At 43.3% G+C, this 24,182-nt stretch overlaps 1 protein-coding gene across 2 annotated transcripts in view; it reads left to right on the plus strand.

Moving 5' to 3' along the window:
• The window catches only part of LOC106611786 (neuronal acetylcholine receptor subunit alpha-7), a 78,557-nt gene that overhangs the window by 20,888 nt on the left and 33,487 nt on the right, over positions 1-24,182 (plus strand). For both annotated transcript variants that reach the window (XM_014212368.2, XM_014212369.2), the window contains one exon: positions 5,941-6,080. In XM_014212368.2, the coding sequence (XP_014067843.1) occupies positions 5,941-6,080 (140 nt within the window). The remainder of the gene's footprint in view (positions 1-5,940; positions 6,081-24,182) is intronic.

Genomic DNA, 24,182 nt, shown 5'->3' on the forward strand with positions numbered 1-24,182 from the left:
TGTCTTATGTTTAATGTGTCTTTTCTGATTGTATGTTCAGTCCATCTCTTGATTGCATTGCGTATGGGCTCCTGTTGAATTTTTTTCCACAAGTCATGGTCGGATATTTTGCTTGGCAACCATATCCAGAATGTGACGCAGGGAGTTGTTGATAAAGACTTGTAGTTTATTGATTAGGGATTGTGTGTTTTTCCATAGAGAACATATTCAACATTTTGAGTTGAAGATGCGGCTCTTGGTGTTTATGGAGAGCTGTGATGAGAGCCATAGGAGGTGGAGTGTCCTGAAGGAGTGTCCTGAAGGAGTGTCCTGAAGGAGTGTCCTGAAGGAGTGTCCTGAAGGAGTGTCAAGCTTTGCTGAAGTGTAGCTCTACATCCTTGTCAGATCCCCCGCCAGTGCTGATGTTGCTTCCAACATAGACGTTTTCAATAGTTTCCCCGTCTATGCTGAGTTTTGGGGATTTGGTGTTTTTTTTTGTCAGTGTCTTGGTCTTTACCACATTTATTATGAGGCCAAGTTGTCTGGTGTTTTCTTGTAGTCGATCTGTTTTTTTGTTGCGTTTGCCTGTGACTTTCAGAGACCAGAGCCAGGTCATCTGCTAAACCCAGGTCCTCCAGTTGAGTGAATGCGCTCCACTGGCTCCCTGTTCTTTGATGTGCTGTGGTTCTTGTCATGGTCCAGTCGATGGCTATTAGAAAAGCAAAGGGACATGATAAGCAGCCTTGGCGTACTCCAGTTTTGATGTGAAATATTCGGTTGGAGGTGACCTGGCCTGTCAACACTTCATACATACTCCTGATCAGATTCACATATTTTTGAGGGACGGCATAGTGCCGTAGCAGTTTCCATAGACTATTTCTGTCTCGACTATCGAAAGCTTTTTCGAAGTCTACGAAGTTGATGTGTAAAGGAGTCTGCCATTCAATGCACTATTCGACAATCATCCTGAGTGTTGCAATGTGGTCTGTACAGGAGTAGTCCTTCCTAAAAGCCTGCTTGTTCATTTTGGAGTCTCTTTTTGAGTCCTCCATCCTATCCAATATGATGCGACAGAGGTTTTTGCTGGGGATTGAGAGGAGCGGGGTTCTGCTCCAGTATTTGCACTCACTGAGGTTGTTTTTCTTGAGGACTGTAACAATCAAACCTGGTTTTCTGGTGCTTCCACGATGTCTGGGGTTAAGTCAGGTGGAGGCCTGTTTAGGATTTCCTCGACGTGTACATTCCAGTGCTCCAGTTGTTGGGATTCTTTGGTAAGAAGGGTTCCCAGTTCGTCTCTGATGGGGTGGCTTCGGATCCTGTTCTTCCCAGCCCGCTATCTGGTGATCTTGGAGTTGTGTTGTTTGGCTACCACCTCCGCCTTGCTAGCATGTTGTTCAGTGTGTGCTTTCTTGTCCCTCTAGCACCTCTTTCTGACCACCTTATCTCCATCTTGGTATTCCTGCCACAGACTTTATCTCTTGGAGTTATCGATTTCCCAGTTGAGTTTGAGTTCGGTCTCCCTCATTTCTTTCCCAGGTGTCATCTGTGATCCAGTATTTTCTCCCATCTATATTTTCTCCTATCTTCACAAGTGCTTGTGATGGCGTTCTTGCATCTTGACCACTTGTTATCTGTGTTTTCTCCCTCTGAAAATGCTTGAAATCTGTGTTGTAGAGATATTTCCCATTCCTGGCGTATCTGGCTATGTTGTAGTTTTCTCGTCTCAAATCGCCTCTGCACCCTACTGCCCACCTTCCTCTTTACTGCCAACTTCATCCTGATTTTTCCTACCAGGAGGTGATGGTCTGAGTCCATGTCAGCCCCCCTTTTGACTCTGACATCCAGGAACACTCTCCTCCATTTTCTGGTTATTGTTATGTGATCAACCTGGTTTTCTGTTTGGTGGTCCGTGGATACCCTTGTGGCATTGTTGGGGGGTTTGTGTGGGAAGAGACGTCCTCCAATTGCCAGCTCGTTGAGAGAACAGACTATTCTCGGTCATCTGTCCTAGACTCTCTCTCTCCATTGTGCCTCTCCAGTTGTCGTTGTCCTTTCCAATCTTGGCATTTGCGTCCCCCAGTAGAATTTGGATGCCTCTCTTGGGTACTTTTGGAATAACTGTCTGTAGCTGTTGATAGAAGGCGTCTTTCTCTGCAACGTCAGATGAGTTGGTTGCAGCATAGCACTGTATGATTGTAATGGTCCGCCCTTTACGTGTAATTCTGGCTGTGATGATTCTTGCCTGTATTGGCTCCCACTCAATGAGGCTCTTTGCTGCATCTTTGACAGAAGTAGTCCAACTCCGTGTGTGTTGTTTTTTTTCTTCATTTGGATTTCCAGAGTAAAGGAAGGTTTCACCTGTAGCGGTTGTTATTCCCCTGAAAGTGTTCCATCTGCTTTCACAGACTCAGGTGCTCAAGTTATATCTTCTCATCTCTCTGGCTAGTTGTGACAACTTCCCTGACTGGTGTACTGTTCTGACATTCCAGCATCCAATTCTCACTCTTCACTTGAGCTGTACTACACTCTTCCTCCCCTTGGCTTTCAGGTGAGTTTGGTTCACGGGATTCATTGGCACCCTTCTAGGCTAGTTTGTTCATCCCAGGTTTTGGAGAGGTTGAGTGTCCATGGTTTCGGTTTCTATAACAAGTTTTAAAACAATTTCCAATTGGCTCATTCATCCCCTCTCCTCTCCCCTGTAACTATTCCCCAGGTCATCGCTGTAACTGAGAATGTGTTCTCAGTCAACTTACCTGATAAAATAAGGGTTAAATAAAAAGAAAAGTAGCAAGGCAGCTGTGTCCACTGTTCTCTGCAGTGGTCGTAGATCATTTTCCTTTAAGGCTCCATGATCTAGAGGCAGACTGTCCTTCATCTGAACCCTCGCCCTAGAAGAAAAGTAGGTTTTGGAGACCATGGTGCTTGCCTACGGAGCTGTGATTGGAACGGCACCTCTGTACCTTCAGGCTCTGATCAGGCCCTACACCCAAACAAGGGCACTCCGTTCATCCACCTCTGGCCTGCTCGCCTCCCTACCTCTGAGGAAGCACAGTTCCCGCTCAGCCCAGTCAAAACTGTTCGCTGCTCTGGCACCCCAATGGTGGAACAAGCTCCCTCACGACGCCAGGACAGCGGAGTCAATCACCACCTTCCGGAGACACCTGAAACCCCACCTCTTCAAGGAATACCTGGGATAGCATAAAGTAATCCTTCTAACCCCCCCCTTAAAAGATTTAGATGCACTATTGTAAAGTGGTTGTTCCACTGGATATTATAAGGTGAATGCACCAATTTGTAAGTCGCTCTGGATAAGAGCGTCTGCTAAATGACTTAAATGTAAATGTAAATGTAGTCCGGTTTGGTTAGACCCAGTGGTGGAAAAAGTACTCAATTGTCATACTTTATTAAAAGTGAAGATACCTTAATAGAAAATGACTCAGAAATGTCACCCAGTAAAATACTACTTGAGTAAAACTCTAAAAGTATTTGGTTTTAAATATACTTAAGTATCAAAAGTAAATGGAATTGCTAAAATATACTTAAGTATCAAAAGTAAAAGTATAAATCATTTCAAATTCCTCATGAATTTCACAATTTTTCTGCCAAAATGTAACGAGTACTTTTGGTTGTCAAGGAAAATGTATGGAGTAAAAAGTACATTATTTTGTCAAGGAATGTAGTGAAGTAAAAGTTGTCAAAAATATAAATAGTAAAGTACAGATACAAAAAAACGACTTTTAAGTAGTACTTTAAATTAGTTTTACTTAAGTACTTTACACCACTAGTTAGACCTGGCTGGAGTTACCTCCCACTGGCATAGCACTAAGGGGTCATTAAGGTACAAAAGCCCCCTCACCACAACAAGGTGACAGTCCCAGAGGAATGTCATCTTAATATATCAGAGAGGAATAAAACATGAGAGAGGGTGAGTGGAAGGGGGGATGTTTCTGCAAAGCTGCATATTATGCAGGAGACATACAGATGCAATGATGTGCATTATGGACAAATATGGATGTGCAGGATGTAGATTGCATCATCTCAACATCTTTCCAGAACCCTTAGGGCTGTGCCTTATACAGCAGGTGCTGAATTGCTAATAGTTATATCAATGCACAAGTTATATGTATTGATGTTCGTATGGCTAGCTCTTTTAACCACTGTTATCAAAGGCTGTGTGCAACATGGGTGCTGTAAAGAAGGTGTGTATATACAGGTGTATAGATATGAAGTATGGGTGTATAGATATAGTATATATATGCAGAGATAGATGTTTAAGTACGCGGCTGTATGAAGAAGTGGGGAAGTGTCAGTGTGCTGCGGTGGTCAGGTTTCTCTCCCCCTCTCTGGCCGTGTCATGCAGCTTTAGTGTTCTGATCATGGAGTTCTGATCATGGAGTTCTGATCATGGAGTTCTGAACTCGTCATGCATCTACACCTACATTTTAAATGTGTCCACAGTTTGTCCGGATTCCCTTTTCCCGCGCTGTATTCAATTGCCAGTATGCATTCTACAAACGGTGGAATAGGCTAAATATGATAACGCAACAGCAACTGATGGCAGTAGCTAACTACTGTAGCTAACTAGCCGGCTAACCTCTGTTAGCTAGCAAGACGGGTTAGCATATTAGCTAGCTGGTTAGCATTTATGAGGCCAGCAAACATGTTCCTCACACGCTAGGAACGTATTTCCTCCAACGTTATAATGAAAAGGTGCCTCTCGGTCCCAAAACCCAATTTTTCTGGAGTCTTGTGGGAGGAGCGCCGATGACATCGCCCACTCTATATGCTTTCGGTAGCCTGATTGTGTCCAGACTGAGGAGAAATCCACACACAATGCATCCCTGACCAGCTCCTGAAGTGGTCAGACAGATCAGAACACAATCAGACCACAAAGTGACTTTTGTGCGTCTAAACCCGTCTTTTCAATGTGATCTTCCTATTCTGATAGCAGAAGTCACATGTTAGTATCAAGTGTAGACACGACCTCTTTCTCTTTCTCGCTCTGAACTCCCAATAGAGTCCTGTCCTGCTATAACCTCATTTTGGCCCTAATGGACCTCATCAGCAACACGCTGGGACAGAGACACTCTCCCTACATTTCTCTCTCTCTCGCTCCCTCCCTCTCTCTTTTCTTTCTTTCTCTCTCTTACATGCATATGAGACTGTCTGTGCGTGTATGTGAGCAGCAGTGCTTGTCTTCCGCAGTCTGCCCTTCCTGGTGTTGGCTGTGCAATGGGGCGAGAGGTGTGAATCCAAAGCCAACATGTACTGTAGACTACAACTGCTTGCCTCTTATCTATACAGTTGTCTATGAACCAACCCCCAACCCTAACAGTGTGTCTCGGACTGGAGTGTTCTCTTGTGAACTCTGTCTGCACATTTCGGTTATGTATTCATTTCTCTCTCATGTATGAGGACACATTTAGGCCATGCATCTGTTTAGCCATCGTTCTGAACAAACTCCCTTTTAGGATCAGTTAATGAACAGTGTTGTGGTGCCAGTTTTCCCTAAGACTAACACAACTGTGATGCCTGTGTGTTTAATGTCCACTGTTCTTAACTGACCAGTGCTGCAGGTGGTTTAGCCCTCTCCTCTCCTCTCCTCTCCTCTCCTCTCCTCTCCTCTCCTCTCCTCTCCTCTCCTCTCCTCTCCTCTCCTCTCCTCTCCTCTCCTCTCCTCTCCTCTCCTCTCCTCTCCTCTCCTCTTCTCCCCTGGCCTCAGCTTTAGAGATGGATCTTAATGAGATCAATGGGACAGAGGGAAGAGAGAGGAAAAGAGTCAAGGGGATGAAAGCTGGTCCAGCAAACACATCATCCTAATCGCCTCCTTCTCTTCTCTTCTTCTCTTCTTCTCTTCTCTTCTCTTCCCTGACCTCCTCCCACCCAGCCAACTGACAAACTGTAGAATATACATTTTATGAACTAACATGAACTCTCACTGGTTCCCTTGTTGTTCCCCAGGGTCCCTACAGGGGGAGCACCAGCGCAGACTGTACAAGGAGCTGATGGCCAACTACAACCGCCTGGAGAGACCAGTGATCAACGACTCCTCTCCTCTTCTGGTGGAGCTGGGAATGACACTGCTGCAGATCATAGATGTGGTGAGGGAGGGACTGTGTGTATGTCGGGGGGTGTGTGCGTGTTAGAGGGTGAATGAATTTGTTGGCTAGCTGTTTATGTGTGTGGAAGTGTATGTTGATTTAACAAGGACCGACACTTTCACTACTGGTGTGTAAGACAGATGCTTTAACTTCAAACATTGTCTGTTGAGAGGGCGTGTGTGTGTGTAGAGGTGACGTACAGCTATGTACTTCTGAGATTAGGTCACGTATCTGCAGACGTGTAGAGGTAATGCACTTCTGCTGTTTGCCTCCCGTTATATAAGACCTCCCAGACAGACTTACACACACACACACACACACACACACACACACACACACACACACACACACACACACACACACACACACACACACACACACACACACACACACTGCATGTGTATACACTGTGTGTACAAAACATTAGGAACTCTTTCCATTACATAGACTGACCAGGTGAATCCAGGTGAAGGCTATGATCCCTTATTGATGACACTTGTTAAATCCACTTCAATCAGTGTAGATGAAGGGGAGGAGACAGGCTAAAGAAGGATTCGTAAACCTTGAGAAAATTGAGACATGGATTGTGTATGAATGCCAGTCAGAGGGTGAAGGGGCAAGACAAAAGATTGAAGTGCCTTTGAACGGGGTAGAGTAGTAGGTGCCAGGAGCACCTGTTTCAGTGTGTCAAGAACTGCAATACTGCCTGTTTTTTTACGCTCAACAGTTTCCTATGTGTATCAAGAATGGTCCACCACCCAAAGGACATCCAGCCAACTTGACACAACTGTGGGAAGCATTGGAGTCGACATGGGCCAGCATCCCTGTGGAACGCTTCCAACACCTTGTAATAGAGTCCATACTGTATTTTATACCATCTGTTGCATCTTGCCTATGCCGCTCGGTCATTGCTCATCCATATATTTATATGTATATATTATTATTCCATTCCTTTACTTAGAGTTGTGTGTATTAGGTAGTTGTTGTGGAATTGTTAGATTACATGTTAGATATTACTGTTAGATATTATTGTTAGATATTACTGTTAGATATTACTGTTAGATATTATTGTTAGATATTACTGTTAGATATTACTGTTAGATATTACTGTTAGATATTACTGTTAGATATTATTGTTAGATATTACTGTTAGATATTACTGTTAGATATTACTGTTAGATATTACTGTTAGATATTATTATTAGGTATTATTATTAGATATTACTGTTAGGTATTATTGTTAGGTATTATTATTAGATATTATTATTAGATATTACTGTTAGATATTACTGTTGTATATTATTATTAGGTATTATTATTAGATATTACTGTTAGATATTACTGTTAGATATTATTGTTAGATATTACTGTTAGATATTACTGTTAGATATTACTGTTAGATATTATTATTAGATATTACTGTTAGATATTACTGTTAGATATTACTGTTAGATATTATTATTAGGTATTATTATTAGATATTACTGTTAGATATTACTGTTAGATATTATTATTAGATATTACTGTTAGATATTACTGTTAGATATTATTATTAGGTATTATTATTAGATATTACTGTTAGATATTACTGTTAGATATTATTGTTAGATATTACTGCACTGTCGGAACTAGAAGCACAAGCATTTTGCTACACTCTCATTAACATCTGCTAACCATGTGTATGTGACCAATAACATCTGTTAACCATGTGTATGTGACTAATAACATCTGTTAACCATGTGTATGTGACCAATAACATCTGTTAACCATGTGTATGTGACCAATAACATCTGCTAACCATGTGTATGTGACCAATAACATCTGTTAACCATGTGTATGTGACCAATAACATCTGTTAACCATGTGTATGTGACCAATAACATCTGCTAGCCATGTGTATGTGACCAATAACATCTGCTAGCCATGTGTATGTGACCAATAACATCTGCTAACCATGTGTATGTGACCAATAACATTTGATTTGATTTGATGTAGAATCCATGCCACGATGAGTTGAGGCTCTTCTGAGGGCAGAAGGGGGTGCAAGTCAATATTAGGAAGGTGTTCCTAATGTTTTGTGCACTCAGTGTATATCGCCAAATGAAGAAAAATGTGCCTACTTGAATGTCAGTTCCTCAGAAATGTAGACTGATGCCCTGTGTGTGTGTGTGTGTGTGTGTGTGTGTGTGTGTGTGTGTGTGTGTGTGTGTGTGTGTGTGTGTGTGTCTGAGAGAGAGAGAGTCTCACCAGAGGGATGCTAATGCAGCGTATTTATTGCTTTAGCAAAGATCTAGAAACTCCGTCACACTTCCCCACATGCTGTGTGTGTGTGTGTGTGTGTGTGTGTGTGTGTGTGTGTGTCCACTGATAGAGTTCTGCACCACCATTCCATCGCCTCACAGTCAGAATAGACCCATGGCCACATCACCACCCCATAGTAGGCTGTCTAATCCCTATGTTCTAGTCATTAGATCCTCAATGTCTCTATCATTCACACACACACACACACACACACACACACACACACACACACACACACACACACACACACACACACACACACACACACACACACACACACACACACACACACACACACACACACACACACACACTTCAGTGACCTGTGAAGGGTATGATCATACTTTTATAATTACCATCAAATCACCAGAGATATGTCTACAGTACCTCAGTAGCCTTAACATCTGGTCTGCCATGCTGCTTAATGATGCAGAGAGGGTTTGAAAGGCTGGTCATGGCTCACATCAACACCATCATCCCAGACATGCATGTAGGTCAACGGAGTGGAGCTTGTATTAACCTTTAAAATGTTGTTAGGGGTGTGTAGGGTGTTTTAGCAGTATTAGGAGTGTGTGTCCTCTCCTCCAGATTCTCTTCTCTGTCAAGGGCCCATGGGGCAGTGGTCTTTTTCTCCTGGATGTCAGTCAGTCATTCAGAGCTGTAGAAAACAACACAAGTGTGTCTGTTAAACTCACAGAGCGAACCAAACTGTTTCTGTGTTAAATATGGCTTTTACAATTCCCATTCGTCAGCCAGACTATGAGGAAAGAGGAAACGGAGAGGAAATATAGTCGGACAGAGCATGCAGAGTTCCGGGGGGGATTTTATAGTGGCTCTGAAATGGGTTTTGGCTTTGGCTCACTCAACTTTCTCTCTATTCAGAGTTGAGTGAGTGAGACAGAAGTGTAGGTGTTTTACTGAAGTCTTGAGCTCCTACAGACGACACACACACACACACACACACACACACACACACACGGCATCAGTCTACATTTCTGAGGAACTGACATTCAAGTAGGCACATTTTTCTTCATTTGGCGATATACACTGAGTGCACAAAACATTAGGAGGTACCAAAAAATGTCTGCTGCATTGAAGGTCCCCAAGAACACAGTGGCCTCCATCTTTCTTAAATAGAGCTGGCCGCCCGACCAAACTGAGCAATCGGGGGACAAGGGCCTTGGTCAGGGAGGTGACCAAGAACCCGATGGTCACTCTGACAAAGCTCTAGAGTTCCTCTGTGGAGATGGGAGAAGCTTCCAGAAGGACAACCATCTCTGCAGCACTCCACCAATCAGGCCTTTATGGTAGATTGGCCAGACAGAAGCCACTCCTCAGTAAAAGGCACATGACAAACCGCTTGTAGTTTGCCAAAAGGCACCTAAAGACTCTCAGACCATGAGAAACAAGATTCTCAGGTCTGATGAAACCAAGATTGAACTCTTTGGCCTGAATGTCAAGCGTCACGTCTGGAGGAAACCTGGTACCATCCCTATGGTGAAGCATGGTGGTGGTAGCATCATGCTGTGGGGATGTTTTTTAGCGGCAGGGACTGGGAGACTGGTCAGGTTTGAGGAAAAGATGAATGGAGCAAAGTACAGAGAGATACTTGATGAAAACCTGCTCCAGAGCATTTAGGACCTCAGACTGGGGCGAAGGTTCACCTTCCAACAGGACAGCGACTCTAAGAACACATCCAAGCCAACGCAGGAGTGGCTTCGGGACAAGTCTCTGAATGTCCTTGAGTGGCCCAGCCAGAGCCCGGACTTAAACCCGATCAAAAATCTTTGGGGAGACCTGAAAATAGCTGTGCGATGACGCTCCCTATCCAACCTGACAGAGCTTGAGAGGATCTGCAGAGAATAATGTGAGAAACTCCCAAAATACAGGTGTGCCAAGCTTGTAGTGTCATACCCAAGAAGACTCAAGGCTGTAATCACTGCCAAAGGTGCTTCAACAAAGTACTGAGTAAAGGGTCTGAATACTTATGTAAATGTGATATTTCCGGGGTTTTTGTGAATTACCAAAAATGTCTATAAACCAGGTTTTGCTTTGTCATTATGGGGTATTGTGTGTAGATTGATGAGGGGAAAAAAACAATTCAATCAATTTTAGAATAAGGCTGTAACGTAACAAAATGTGGAAAAGTCAAGGGGTCTGAATACTTTCCGAATGCACTGTATGTGAGAATGCTGTTCATTGACTACATCTCAGCATTCAAAGCCATAGTGCCCTCCAAGCTCGTCACTTAGTTAAGGACCCTGGGACTGAACACTTCCCTCTGCAACTGGATCCTGGACTTCCTGACGGGCCGCTTCCAGGTGGCGAGGGTAGGCAACAACACACACAACACGGTGGCCGCTCAGGGGTGCGTGCTTAGTCCCGTCCTGCACTCCCTGTTCACCTATGACTGCGTGGCCGTGCACGACACCAACACCATCATTAAGTTTGCAGACAACACGACGGTGGTAGGCCTGATCACCGACGATGACGACTAGACAGCCTATAGAGAGGAGGTCAGAAACCTGGTAGTGTGGTGCCAGGATAACAATCTCTCCCTCAACGTCAGCAAGACAAAGGAGCTGATCGTGGACTACAGGAAACAGAGGGCAGAGCACGCCTTCATTCACGTCGACGGGGCTTTAGTGGAGCGGGCTGAGAGCTTAAAGTTCCTCGGTGGCTACATCACTAAGGATCTATCATGGTCCACACACACAAACACAGTCGTGAAGAGGGCACGACAACGCCTCTTCCCCCTCCGGAGGCTGAAAAGATTTGGCATGGGCCCTCAGATCCTGAAAAGGTTACACAGCTGCACCATTGAAAGCATCTTGACTGGCTGCATCACCGCTTGGTACGGGAACTGCTTGGCATCTGGCTGCAAGGCGCTACAGAGGGTTGTGTGTACGGCCCTGTACATCACTGGGGCCGAGCTCCCTGCTATCCAAAACCTCTATACCAGGCGGTGTCAGAGGAAGGCCCTAAAAATTGGCAGACTCCAGCCACCCAAGTCATGGACTGTTCTCTCTGCTACTGCACGGCAAGCGGTACCCATGCACCAAGTCTGGAACCAACAGGACCCTGAACAGCTTCTACCCCCAAGCTATAAGACTGCTAAATAGTAAGTTACATAGTTAACCAATAGCTACCCGAAACATCTGCATTGATCCTTTTTGCACTAAGCTCTTTTGACTCATCACATACGCTGCTGTTACTGTTTATTATCTGTAACTTTATTACTAGTTATATGTACATATGTACCTCTGCACATTGTACTGGTACCCCATGTATATAGCAAAGTTATCGTTACTCATTGTGTATTTATTATTACTTTTATTATTACGTGTTTAGCTTTTCTATAATTTCTCTATTTTCGGTCTCTCTGCCTTGTTGGGAAGGGCCCGTAAGTAAGCGTTTCACTGTTAGTCTACACATGTTGTTTATGAAACTACTACGGTGTGATCTAGGTCAGGCTAGTTCTGATAGACCCAGATGGAGAGGAACCCATTGTTTAGTGGTTTATAGCGGTCAAGATGTTTTGGTTATTGTCGGTGAACGGTCTGGTTTAGTCCCCTGGTGTGTTTTGTTTTTGGTGTGGTCCAGTCCTGTGGTCTAGTTGAGGTCTGGTCCAGTCCTGGGGTCAGGTCTAATCTAGGTCTGATCCAGTCTGTTGGTCTAGTCTAGATGAGGTCAAGTCTAGTGGTCCTGACTCAGGGCAGGGCAGTGAGACTCAGGTGGTGAGGGGGGCCCTTGGGTCCTGTCTGTGAAACACTCAACGCATGATTTAACCCTGATTGGCTAACGGTACGAGCACAGCTGCCACTGCTCCACTGTGTGTGTGTGTGTGTGTGTGTGTGTGTGTGTGTGTGTGTGTGTGTGTGTGTGTGTGTGTGTGTGTGTGTGTGTGTGTGTGTGTGTGTGTGTGTGTTTGAGTTCATTTATTCTTGCTCACAGATAAAACTGAAGAAATGCAGAATTTACATTACTAATAATTGCAAAACACTCATTTTAAGATGCATGCATAATACGTGAGAAAAAGAATACAGAACACTTGAAACATTACAGGACATTTTTCATGATGGAAATTGAAATATTGAAGTGTGACTGTTAAAAAGATCATTTCTGGGAGAACCATTTAAGAGCTAGAGTTATTAGACAGTCTGACAGCACTGGGTAGAGTAGCGTTTCGCAGGCGGTTCGTACGGGCAGTTATACAGGACAGTTCGTGGCTGTTTTCTCAGGAGCCTGGTGGTGCAGTTACCTCTTTTTGGAGGGAGCAGGTGATTCAGTGGTCAAGAGTGTGCATGTCCTTCACCAGGTGCACTGCAGCCTGCTCTCGCCTGCTCTGCAGTGACAGGAGCTGTGGTTGGACTGCTCCACCTCTGGAGATGATCCTCAAGGCACTCCACCATATTCCAGACAAGGCCTGACAGTGTACTCTATACTTTGACCAGATAATCAGTGGGTAGGCCATTTCTGGCAAGAACATTCAAAAAGTGCAGGTGTTTTGAGACCTTCCTCACTGACTGCTCCACATGTGTGTCACCACTGAGGTTAGAGTCTAGATGAAAACCAAGATACTTAGTTGTTGTCACCACTGCTACTTCCTGTCCTCCTAGGATTAGTGGTGCAGGTTGTGGATGGTCTCTAGAAAAATATATGTTGTTGGATGTGGCCCACTCTTCCAGCTGCTTTGCCTCCAAGCCCATGGAAGTGTCCTCTTGTGGCACCAGAGGTGATCTCTGACCAAGGGCTAAATGTGCCATTTGCCATCACCCTCTTCCTTCTTCCGGTGGTGTAGCTGTGGAGCCAGGCTAGTAACCTTGGACATGGTTCAATGTCAGACAGATTTTGCAGGAGCTTTGCGTGATCTACTCGATCAAAGGCTTTGGACATACAATTGAAGTCGGAAGTTTACATACACTTAGGTTGGAGTCATTAAAACTCGTTTTTCAACCACTCCACAAATTTCTTCTAACAAACCATAGTTTTGGCAAGTTGGTTAGGATATCTACTTTGTGCATGACACAAGTAATTTTTCCAAAAAATGTTTACAGACAGATTATTTCACTTATTATTTCACTGTATCACAATTCCAGTGGGTCAGAAGTTTACATACACTAAGTTGACTGTGCCTTTAAACAGCTTGGAAAATTCCAGAAAATGATGTCATTGCTTTAGAAGCTTCTGATAAGCTAATTGACATCATTTGAGTCAATTGGAGGTGTACCTGTGGATGTATTTCAAGGCCTACCTTCAAACTCAGTGCCTCTTTGCTTGACATCATAGGAAAATCAAAAGAATTCAGCCAAGACCTCAGAAAAAAAATTGTAGACCTCCACAGGTCTGTTTCATCCTTGGGAGCAATTTCCAAATTCCTGAAGGTACCCCGTTCATCTGTACAAACAATAGTACGCAAGTATAAACACCATGAGACCACGCAGCCGTCATACCGCTCAGGAAGGAGACACGTTCTATCTTCTAGAGATGAACGTACTTTGGTGCGAAAAGTGCAAATCAATCCCAGAACAACAGCAAAGGTGCTTGTGAAGATGTTGGAAGAAACAGGTACAAAAGTATCTATATCCACAGTAAAACGAGTCCTATATCGACATAACCTGAAAGGCCACTCAGCAAGGAAGAAGCCACTGCTCCAAAACCGCCATAAAAAAGACTACGGTTTGCAACTGCACATGGGGACAAAGATCATTCTTTTTGGAGAAATGTCCTCTGGTCTGATGAAACAAAATAGAACTGTTTGGCCATAATGACCATCGTTATATTTGGAGGAAAAAGGGGGAGGCTTGCAAGCTGAAGAAAACCATCCTAACCGTGAAGCACGGGGGTGGCAGCATCATGTTGTGGGGGTGCTTTGCTGCAGGAGGGACTGGTGCACTTCACAAAGTAGATGGCATCATGAGGGAGGAAAATAATGTGGATATATTGAAGCAACATCTCAAGACATCAGTCAGGAAGTTAAAGCTTGGTCACAAATGGGTCTTCCAAATGGACAATGACCCCAAGCATACTTTCACAGTTGTGGCAAAATGGCTTAATGACAGCAAAGTCAAGGTATTGGAGTGGCCATCACAAAGCCCTGACCTCAATTCTATAGAAAATTTGTGGGCAGAACTGAAAAATAAATAAAAGCTGAAATAAATCATTCTCTCTACTATTATTCTGACATCTCACATTAATAAAATAAAGTGGTGATCCTAACTGACCTAAGACAGGGAATTTTTACTAGTTAAGTGAAAGGAATTGTGAAAAACTGAGTTTAAATGTATTTGGGTAGGGTGTATGTAAACTTCCGACTTCAACTGTACCCTCACCATTGGTGGTTTTCTGGAGTCTGTAGCTGTCAGCCAGGAGTGTGTGGCTTTCACAAGGGCAGTAGTAGTGCTGGACTTTGGGAGGTAGGCATACTGATTCGTGCACTTAGATAAAACTGTTGGCATGAGCATGACGCTCTCATGGACTTTTCCAAGGCATGAAGTTAGAGAGATGGGCCTCCAGTCACTTGTTGTACATGGGTTTGACACTTTAGGTATGGGGACACACATTGTTAGTCTTCCAGGCAGCAGGAACAGTCCCCTGCCAGTAGGTGGTGTTAACTATGTGTGTGATGACAGGGGCTAGATCTTCTGTATGTTCTTTTAGTATCCAGGCTGGAATACCATCAGGCCCACACACTTTACGTGGGCTGAGTCTGGTCAGAGCTTACTTTATCATCTGGCCAATGCTGCACTGCTCAACCTGCCTTGTAGGCATGGTGCAGGGGGAAGATGGCAAGAGGTGGGGTGCTTGTCCATGCCTCAGCAAAGAAGAAATAGAGCCACATTGTCATCTTCAATTACCTCCACCTGTATTCTCCCTTTTGATGTTTTCTTTCGTCCCAGTCCTTTGTTAATGAAGTCCCGCCGTTCCCTAGGGTTTTTCTTCTTTAGGTCCTGGATTTCAGTTTTGTAGTTGTTTGTCTTTGCTTCCTTGATAAGCATTTGCACTGTGTTTCTGTATTTTCTCCATTTCATTGTTTTTCTCCATTTCCCCATCTGTTGAAAATCTTCTGTCTTTTTCTGATGGCAGCTTTTATTTGGTCAGTCATCTAGGGCTTGTCCAGTGTTGTTGTTGACATGCATACATCAAGTGCAGTTTGAATGCAGAAGTTGAACGTCTCCACAAGAGGTCGACCGATTCTGATTTTTCAACACCGATACCGATACTGATTATTGGAGGACCAAAAAAAGCCGATACCAATTAATCGGCTGATTTGTTTTTTAATTTTATATACACTGCTCAAAAAATAAAGGGAACACTTAAACAACACAATGTAACTCCAAGTCAATCACACTTCTGTGAAATCAAACTGTCCACTTAGGAAGCAACACTGATTGACAATAAATGTCACATGCTGTTGTGCAAATGGAATAGACAACAGGTGGAAATTATAGGCAATTAGCAAGACACCCCCAATAAAGGAGTGGTTCTGCAGGTGGTGACCACAGACCACTTCTCAGTTCCTATGCTTCCTGGCTGATGTTTTGGTCACTTTTGAATGCTGGCGGTGCTTTCACTCTAGTGGTAGCATGAGACGGAGTCTACAACCCACACAAGTGGCTCAGGTAGTGCAGCTCATCCAGGATGGCACATCAATGCGAGCTGTGGCAAGAAGGTTTGCTGTGTCTGTCAGCGTCGCGTCCAGAGCATGGAGGCGCTACCAGGAGACAGGCCAGTACATCAGGAGACGTGGAGGAGGCTGTAGGAGGGCAACAACCCAGCAGCAGGACCGCTACCTCCACCTTTGTGCAAGGAGGAGCAGGAGAAGCACTGCCAGAGCCCTGCAAAATGACCTCCAGCAGGCCACAAATGTGCATGTGTCTGCTCAAATGGTCAGAAACAGACTCCATGAGGGTGGTATGAGGGCCCAACGTCCACAGGTGGGGGTTGTGCTTACAGCCCAACACCGTGCAGGACGTTTGGCATTTGCCAGAGAACACCAAGATTGGCAAATTCGCCACTGGCGCCCTGTGCTCTTCACAGATGTAAGCAGGTTCACACTGAGCACGTGGCAGACGTGACAGAGTCTGCAACATCCTCCAGCATGACCGGTTCGGCAGTGGGTCAGTCATGGTGTGGGGTGGCATTTCTTTGGGGGGCCACACAGCCCTCCATGTGCTCGCCAGAGGTAGCCTGAATGCCATTAGGTACCGAGATGAGATCCTCAGACCCCTTGTGAGACCATATGCTGGTGCGGTTGGCCCTGGGTTCCTCCTAATGCAAGACAATGCTAGACCTCATGTGGCTGGAGTGTGTCAGCAGTTCCTGCAAGAGGAAGGCATTGATGCTATGGACTGGCCCGCCCGTTCCCCAGACCTGAATCCAATTGAGCACATCTGGGACACCATGTCTCGCTCCATCCACCAACGCCACGTTGCACCACAGACTGTCCAGGAGTTGGCGGATGCTTTAGTCCAGGTCTGGGAGGAGATCCCTCAGGAGACCATCCGCCACCTCATCAGGAGCATGCCCAGGCGTTGTAGGGAGGTCATACAGGTACGTGGAGGCCACACACACTACTGAGCCTCATACTGACCTCCATGGGTTGATAAATTGGATTTCCATTGATTATTTTTGTGTGATTTTGTTGTCAGCACATTCAACTATGTAAAGAAAAAAGTATTTAATAAGATGATTTCTTTCATTCAGATCTAGAATGTGTTGTTTAAGTGTTCCCTTTATTTTTTTTAGCAGTATATATATATATTTGTAATAATGACAGTTACAACAATAGTGAATGAACAATGAACACTTTTATATAAAATCTATTTAGTCTCAAATAAATAATGAAACATGCTCAATTTGGATCAAATAATGCAAAAACACAGTGTTGGAGAAGAAAGTAAAAGCGCAATATGTGCCATGTAAAAAAGCTAACGTTTAAGTTCCTTGCTCAGAACATGAGAACATATGAAAGCTGGTCGTTCAATATTCCCATTTAAGAAGTTTTAGGTTGTAGTTATTATAGGAATTATGACGCGTCGACTATTTCTCTCTATACCATTTGTATTTCATATACCTTTGACCTATTGGATGTTCTAATCGGCACTTTAGTATTGCCAGCGTAATCTCAGGAGTTGATAGGCTTGAAGTCATAAACAGCAATCAACCATTGCTAAGAGCTGCTGGCAAATGCAGTAAAGTTTGAATGAATGCTTATGAGCCTGCTGCCGCCTACCACCGCTCAGTCACACTGCTCTATCAAGTCATAGACTTAATTATAATATAATAAACACAGAAATATGAGCCGTTAGTCATTAATATGGTAAAATCCTGAAACAATAATTACGAAAATGAAACATTTATTATTTCGGTGAAATACGGAACCGTTCCGTATTTTATCTAACGGGTGGCAACCCTAAGTCTAAATATTCCTGTTACATTGCACAACCTTCAATGTTATGTCATAATTATGTAAAATTCTGGCAAATTAGTTCGCAACGAGCCAGGCGGCCCAAACTGTTGCATATACCCTGACTCTGCGTGCAATGAACGCAAGAGAAGTGACACAATTTCCCTAGTTAATATTGCCTGCTAACATTATTTTTTTTTTAACTAAATATGCAGGTTTAAAAAAAATATACTTCTGTGTATTGATTTTAAGAAAGGCATTGATGTTTATGGTTAGGTGCATTCGTGCAACGATTGTGCTTTTTTCGCGAATGCACTTTTGTTAAATCATCCCCTGTTTGGCGAAGTAGGCTGTGATTCGATGATAAATTAACAGGCACCACATTGATTATATGCAACGTAGGACAAGCTAGTTAACCTAGTGATATCATCAACCATGTGTAGTTAACTAGTGATTATGTGAAGATTGATTGTTTTTTGTAAGATAAGTTTAATGCTAGCTAGCAACTTACCTTGGCTCCTTACTGCACTCACGTAACAGGTGGTCAGCCTGCCACGCAGTTTCCTTGTGGAATGCAATGTAATCGGCCATAATCGTCGTCCAAAAATGCCGATTAATTGGTCGACCTCTAGTCTCCACCTTTGCATCGATGCTCTCCACCTCATATATGGCGGACCAATCAGTGCTGGCCATACATCATGCCAAGGCCTCCTTTCTGTTCTGGGTTACCAGACGTCCTTTTTTCCCACTGCACCTCACTTTTCCCTCCTGATGTTGTGTTTGGGGAGAACAGCAGACATTTGTGATCACTGGATCCGAGAGGAGCAAGTACAGTGGGGGTGTTGTAGTGATTCTTCAGATTTATAATGATCCAATCTAAGATGGAGTCCCCTCTGATCATGTCTTTGACCACTTGTTTCATGTCTGGATGGGAGTTTGTCAGCATCTTGATGGGCAGGTGATTAAAGTCTACACGGGATGGACATCCTGAGGACATCCTGATCACATGGATAGTATTTATGAGATAATCCACAGTGTTCTGCTGAAGTGTTTTCTCATTAGTGGATGGTAGAGTACTCCCACTTCCAGAGTTGAAACTGAGCTGCCGAGTGGTTTAGGACGAAGTTGAAGCCACATATACGGCAGGGGTGGCAGGTAGCCTAGTGGTTAGAGGGTTGGGCTAGTAACCGAAAGGTTGCTGGATCGAATCCCCGAGCTGACAAGGTAAAAATCTGTTGTTCTGCTCCTGAACAAGGCAGTTAACCCACTGTTCCCTGCTAGGCTGTCATTGTAAATAAGAATTTGTTCTTAACTGACTTGCCTGGTTAAATTTAAAATAAACTCCTCTAGGTCAGTTCTTCTCTTTTCCTGAATACTGTGATTTACGTACATAGCTACTCTCATCCCCTCTCTGGACTTGTCATTTCTGAACAGCTGATACTCTTGTACGAAAAGAGATTAATCTGGGATATTTTCGTGGGCCCATGTTTCAGTGACACATCCAGTAACTGCATTTACTGATTGAAGAAGCAGTTCAAATTCATCCACTTTGTTTATCAATGATCTTGAATTACAAACAAGCACATTCAGAGTTTCTGGGGCATTCTGGGACGTATTTTGTGACATCCCATAATTCAGTTAGAGTTCTGCATTGACGTGAGAGATTGTGTTTTCCACGTATATTAGGTCTGTTAACTTCTATTGTTAGTATTTTCCTCCTTCTGCCCATACCAGCTGTTCCCGAAGCACTGAAGTTTGTCTCGGATATGCAGTGCCAGAGGAGGTACATGTTTTTTGTAAATCCGTAGAAAATGTGATGAGTATTCCAGAATGTTTGTACAATCCATCGTTATCAAAGCCACGCTTAATCAGTTAAAAGAGCAGGAAAAGTATGCAGTGCAATTTTTTTAAATTGAAAACAAACATTTGAAACATTGTAACACATGTTACTGTTGACCGGCTGCCTGGAAGCTTCACCATAATAATGTGTGTGGGTTGTGGTTTATCCCAGCTCTTACAGTCTCAAGTCAGAATTACACGTTCATCAATGTTTCTCAAACGTAACATTTTGAAGTGTTTAAGGTTAACCTTTCGGCATTAACTCCACATTTTTAAGGTTAGGCATTAACTCACAATGGTTAAGGTAAAGGGTTAAGGTTTGGGATAGGCTTACAACAAAAGTATCAAAAAGAATCTTCTATCGCTGGATTCAAACATGCAACATTTGGCCCTTTGGAATCAGAGGCAGATGCTTACACCCATCCACCATCCCCGTCCACAACACCCGGCAAAACCAAAACCTACTTGAAGGTAACAGCGCTCACTGTTGCCCCTAGTGGCTGGTTTCCATGTCATCTCCCGACGTCCTCAGACATGGATGGACGTCGAATACTGACTTGTATCACAGGTGACCTGGCTGAGTTTATCATGCAGAGCCATTTTTTTAGTTTATTTTCCAGTTACATTAAACACTTAATGTGGCCCAATGTTGACCTGAATTATGCATAAAAAACAACCTACCATTGTCTCTCCTCAGATTTCTAAATTGAGTAGGTGAGAATGTGACACATGATTATTTCTGAGGAAGAGCTGCTTTAAGCATGAAATCTCTCCCTGTGTTCCATATGTCATATGTAACCTTTCAAAGTAGCCTACCTGTCGCCATAGCTACAGCACAGCTCTACACATGGTTCAATGTATCACAGTTACAGACAATAACATTACTGCTTGATTACGTGTGGTAATGGTAATCACTGGCAGTAATGTCTTTAGATCAACAGTAATAAACTCATTTGGTATTCCAGTAGCTGATTAGCATAGTCAATTTAGCCTTTCTGTCAATTTAGCCTTTCTGACACACTAGTCATTGGTCAGGCCATCCGAATGCAAAAACACCAGGCTTCAGTAGCTATTGTAAGCCAGCACAGCTCGTATTAACATAGCAGATTCAGTATTAGCCTAGCATAGTCCAAATGGTCTCAGAGCCTGTTTCTGTTAGCATAGCACGGTGGATATTAGCCAGGATACTGTAAGTTAGTGCTTTGCAACACCTTGATCCTCAGGGAAGCACTGATAACTTTAGAGTTGTTAATGTATTTATCACCTTTATGTAAACAACATTGACTGACTGGCGCTCCACACGCACACACACTGAAGGAAGCGCACGTACAGGTAACAGCCAAAATAAAGGAAACACCAACATAACGTGTCTTAATAGGGTGCTGGGCCACCATGAACCGACAGAACAGCTTCAATGCGCGTAGATTCTATAAGTGCCTGGAACTAAAGTGCTTTCAATGTTCCTAACCCTTGACTTATTTCACATTTTGTTGTGTTACAGCCTAAATTCAAAATGGATTAAATAAATGTTTTTTTTCTCAACCATCTACACACCCATAATGACAAAGTGAAAACATGTTTTTAGAAATTTTTGCCAATTTATTGAAAATGAAATACAGAAATATCTCATTTACATACAGTACCAGTCAAAAGTTTGGACACACCTACTCCTTCCAGGGGTTTTCTTTATTTGTACTATTTTCTACATTGTAGAATAATAGTGAAGACATCAACACTATGAAATAACACATATGGAATCATGTAGTAACCAAAAAGTGTTCTTCGAAGTAGCCACCCTTTGCCTTAATGACAGCTTTGCACACTCTTGGCATTCTCTCAACCAGCTTCATGAGGTAGTCACCTGGAATGCATTTCAATTAACAGGTGTGCCATGTTAAAAGTTCATTTGTGGAATTTCTTTCCTTCTTAATGCGTTTGAGCCAATCAGTTGTGTTGTGACAAGTCCATATTATGGCAAGAACAGCTCAAATAAGCAAATAGAAACGACAGTCCATCATTACTTTAACACATGAAGGTCAGGCAATACATAAAATGTCAACAACTTTGAAAGTTTCTTCAAGTGCAGATGCAAAAATCATCAAGCGCCATGATGAAACTGGCTCTCATGAGGACCGCCACAGGAATGGAAGACCCAGAATTACCTCTGCTGCAGAGGATAAGTTCATTAGAGTTAACTGCACCTCAGATTGTAGCCCAAATAAATGCTTCACAGAGTTCAAGACACATCTCAACATCAACTGTTCAGAGGAGACTGTGTGAAGCAGGCCTTCATGGTCGGTTTGCTGCAAAGAAACCACTACTAAAAGGACACCAATAAGAAGAGATTTGCTTGGACCAGGTTATTGTTTTGCTAAAAAGTGAATCAATCTCCCAGTGTCTGATGGAAAGCAGACAACCAGGTTTTCCTCTAGGATTTTGCCTGTGCTTAGTTCCATTCTGTTTATTTTATCTTGAAAAACTCCCCAGACCTTAACGATTAAAAGCATACCCATAACATGATGCAGCCACCACTATGCTTGAAAATATGGAGAGTGGTAGTCAGTAATGTCTTGTATTGGATTTGCCCCAAACATGACACTTTGTATTCAGGACATTTTTTTTGCAGTATTACTTTAGTGCCTTGTTGCAACCAGGATGCATGTTTTGGAATATTTGTATTCTGTACAGGGTTCCTTTCTTCACTCTGTCAATTAGGTTAGTATTGTGGAGTAACTACAATGTTGTTGATCCATCCTCAGTTTTCTCCTATCACCGCCATTAAACTCTGTAACTGTTTTAAAGTCACCATTGGCCTGATGCTGAAATCCCTGAGAGGTTTCCTTCCTCTCGGGCAACTGAGTTAGGAAGGACGCCTGTATCTTTGTAGTGACTAGGTGTAATAGATACACCATCCAAAGTGTAATTAATAACTTCACCATGCTCAAAAGGGATATTAAATGTCTGTTTTTTAATTATATTTTTTACCCATCTACCAGTAGGTGCACTTCTTTGACAGTTATTGTAAAACCTCCCGGGTCTTTGTGGTTGAATCTGTGTTTGAAATTCACTGCTCGACTGAGGTGGGGTACATAAATTAGATAGTCATTCAACTTATTATGTGACTTGTTAAAACCTGTTGGGGCTAGGGGGCAGTATTTTCACGGCCGGATGAAAAACGTACGGTTACTACTCTGGCCCAGAAACTAGAATATGCATATTATTAGTAGATATGGATAGAAACCACTCTGAAGTTTCTAAAACTGTTTGAATGGTGTCTGTGAGTATAACAGAACTCATATGGCAGGCAAAAACCTGAGAAAAAGTCAAGCAGGAAGTGAAAAATCTGAGGTTGTAGTTTTTTTAAGTGATTGCCTTGACCCTACAGTGGGGCAAAAAAGTATTTAGTCAGCCACCAATTGTGCAAGTTCTCCCACTTAAAAAGATGAGAGAGGCCTGTAATTTTCATCATAGGTACACGTCAACTATGACAGACAAAATGAGGGAAAAAAATCCAGAAAATCACATTGTAGGATTTGTTATGACTTTATTTGCAAATTATGGTGGAAAATAAGTATTTGGTCACCTACAAACAAGCAAGATTTCTGGCTCTCACAGACCTGTAACTTCTTCTTTAAGAAGCTCCTCTGTCCTCCACTCGTTACCTGTATTAATGGCACCTGTTTGAACTTGTTATCAGTATAAAAGACACCTGTCGACAACCTCAAACAGTCACACTCCAAACTCCACTATGGCCAAGACCAAAGAGCTGTCAAAGGACACCAGAAACAAAATTGTAGACCTGCACCAGGCTGAATCTGCAATAGGTAAGCAGCTTGGTTTGAAGAAATCAACTGTGAGAGCAATTATTAGGAAATGGAAGACATACAAGACCACTGATAATCTCCCTCGATCTGGGGCTCCACGCAAGGTCTCACCCCGTGGGGTCAAAATGATCACAAGAACGGTGAGCAAAAATCCCAGAACCACACGGGGGGACCTAGTGAATGACCTGCAGAGAGCTGGGACCAAAGTAACAAAGCCTACCATCAGTAACACACTATGCCGCCAGGGACTCAAATCCTGCAGTGCCAGACGTGTCCCCCTGCTTAAGCCAGTACATGTCCAGGCCCGTCTGAAGTTTGCTAGAGAGCATTTGGATGATCCAGAAGAGGATTGGGAGAATGTCATATGGTCAGATGAAACCAAAATATAACTTTTTGGTAAAAACTCAACTCGTCGTGTTTGGAGGACAAAGAATGCTGAGTTGCATCCAAAGAACACCATACCTACTGTGAAGCATGGGGGTGGAAACATCATGCTTTGGGGCTGATCCGTGTAAAGGAAAGAATGAATGGGGCCATGTATTGTGAGATTTTGAGTGAAAACCTCCTTCCATCAGCAAGGGCATTGAAGATGAAACGTGGCTGGGTCTTTCAGCATGACAATGATCCCAAACACACCGCCCGGGCAACGAAGGAGTGGCTTCGTAAGAAGCATTTCAAGGTCCTGGAGTGGCCCAGCCAGTCTCCAGATCTCAACCCCATAGAAAATCT

Source organism: Salmo salar, chromosome ssa09 (assembly GCF_905237065.1).
Source record: "Salmo salar chromosome ssa09, Ssal_v3.1, whole genome shotgun sequence".
NCBI classification, from domain to species: domain Eukaryota; kingdom Metazoa; phylum Chordata; class Actinopteri; order Salmoniformes; family Salmonidae; genus Salmo; species Salmo salar.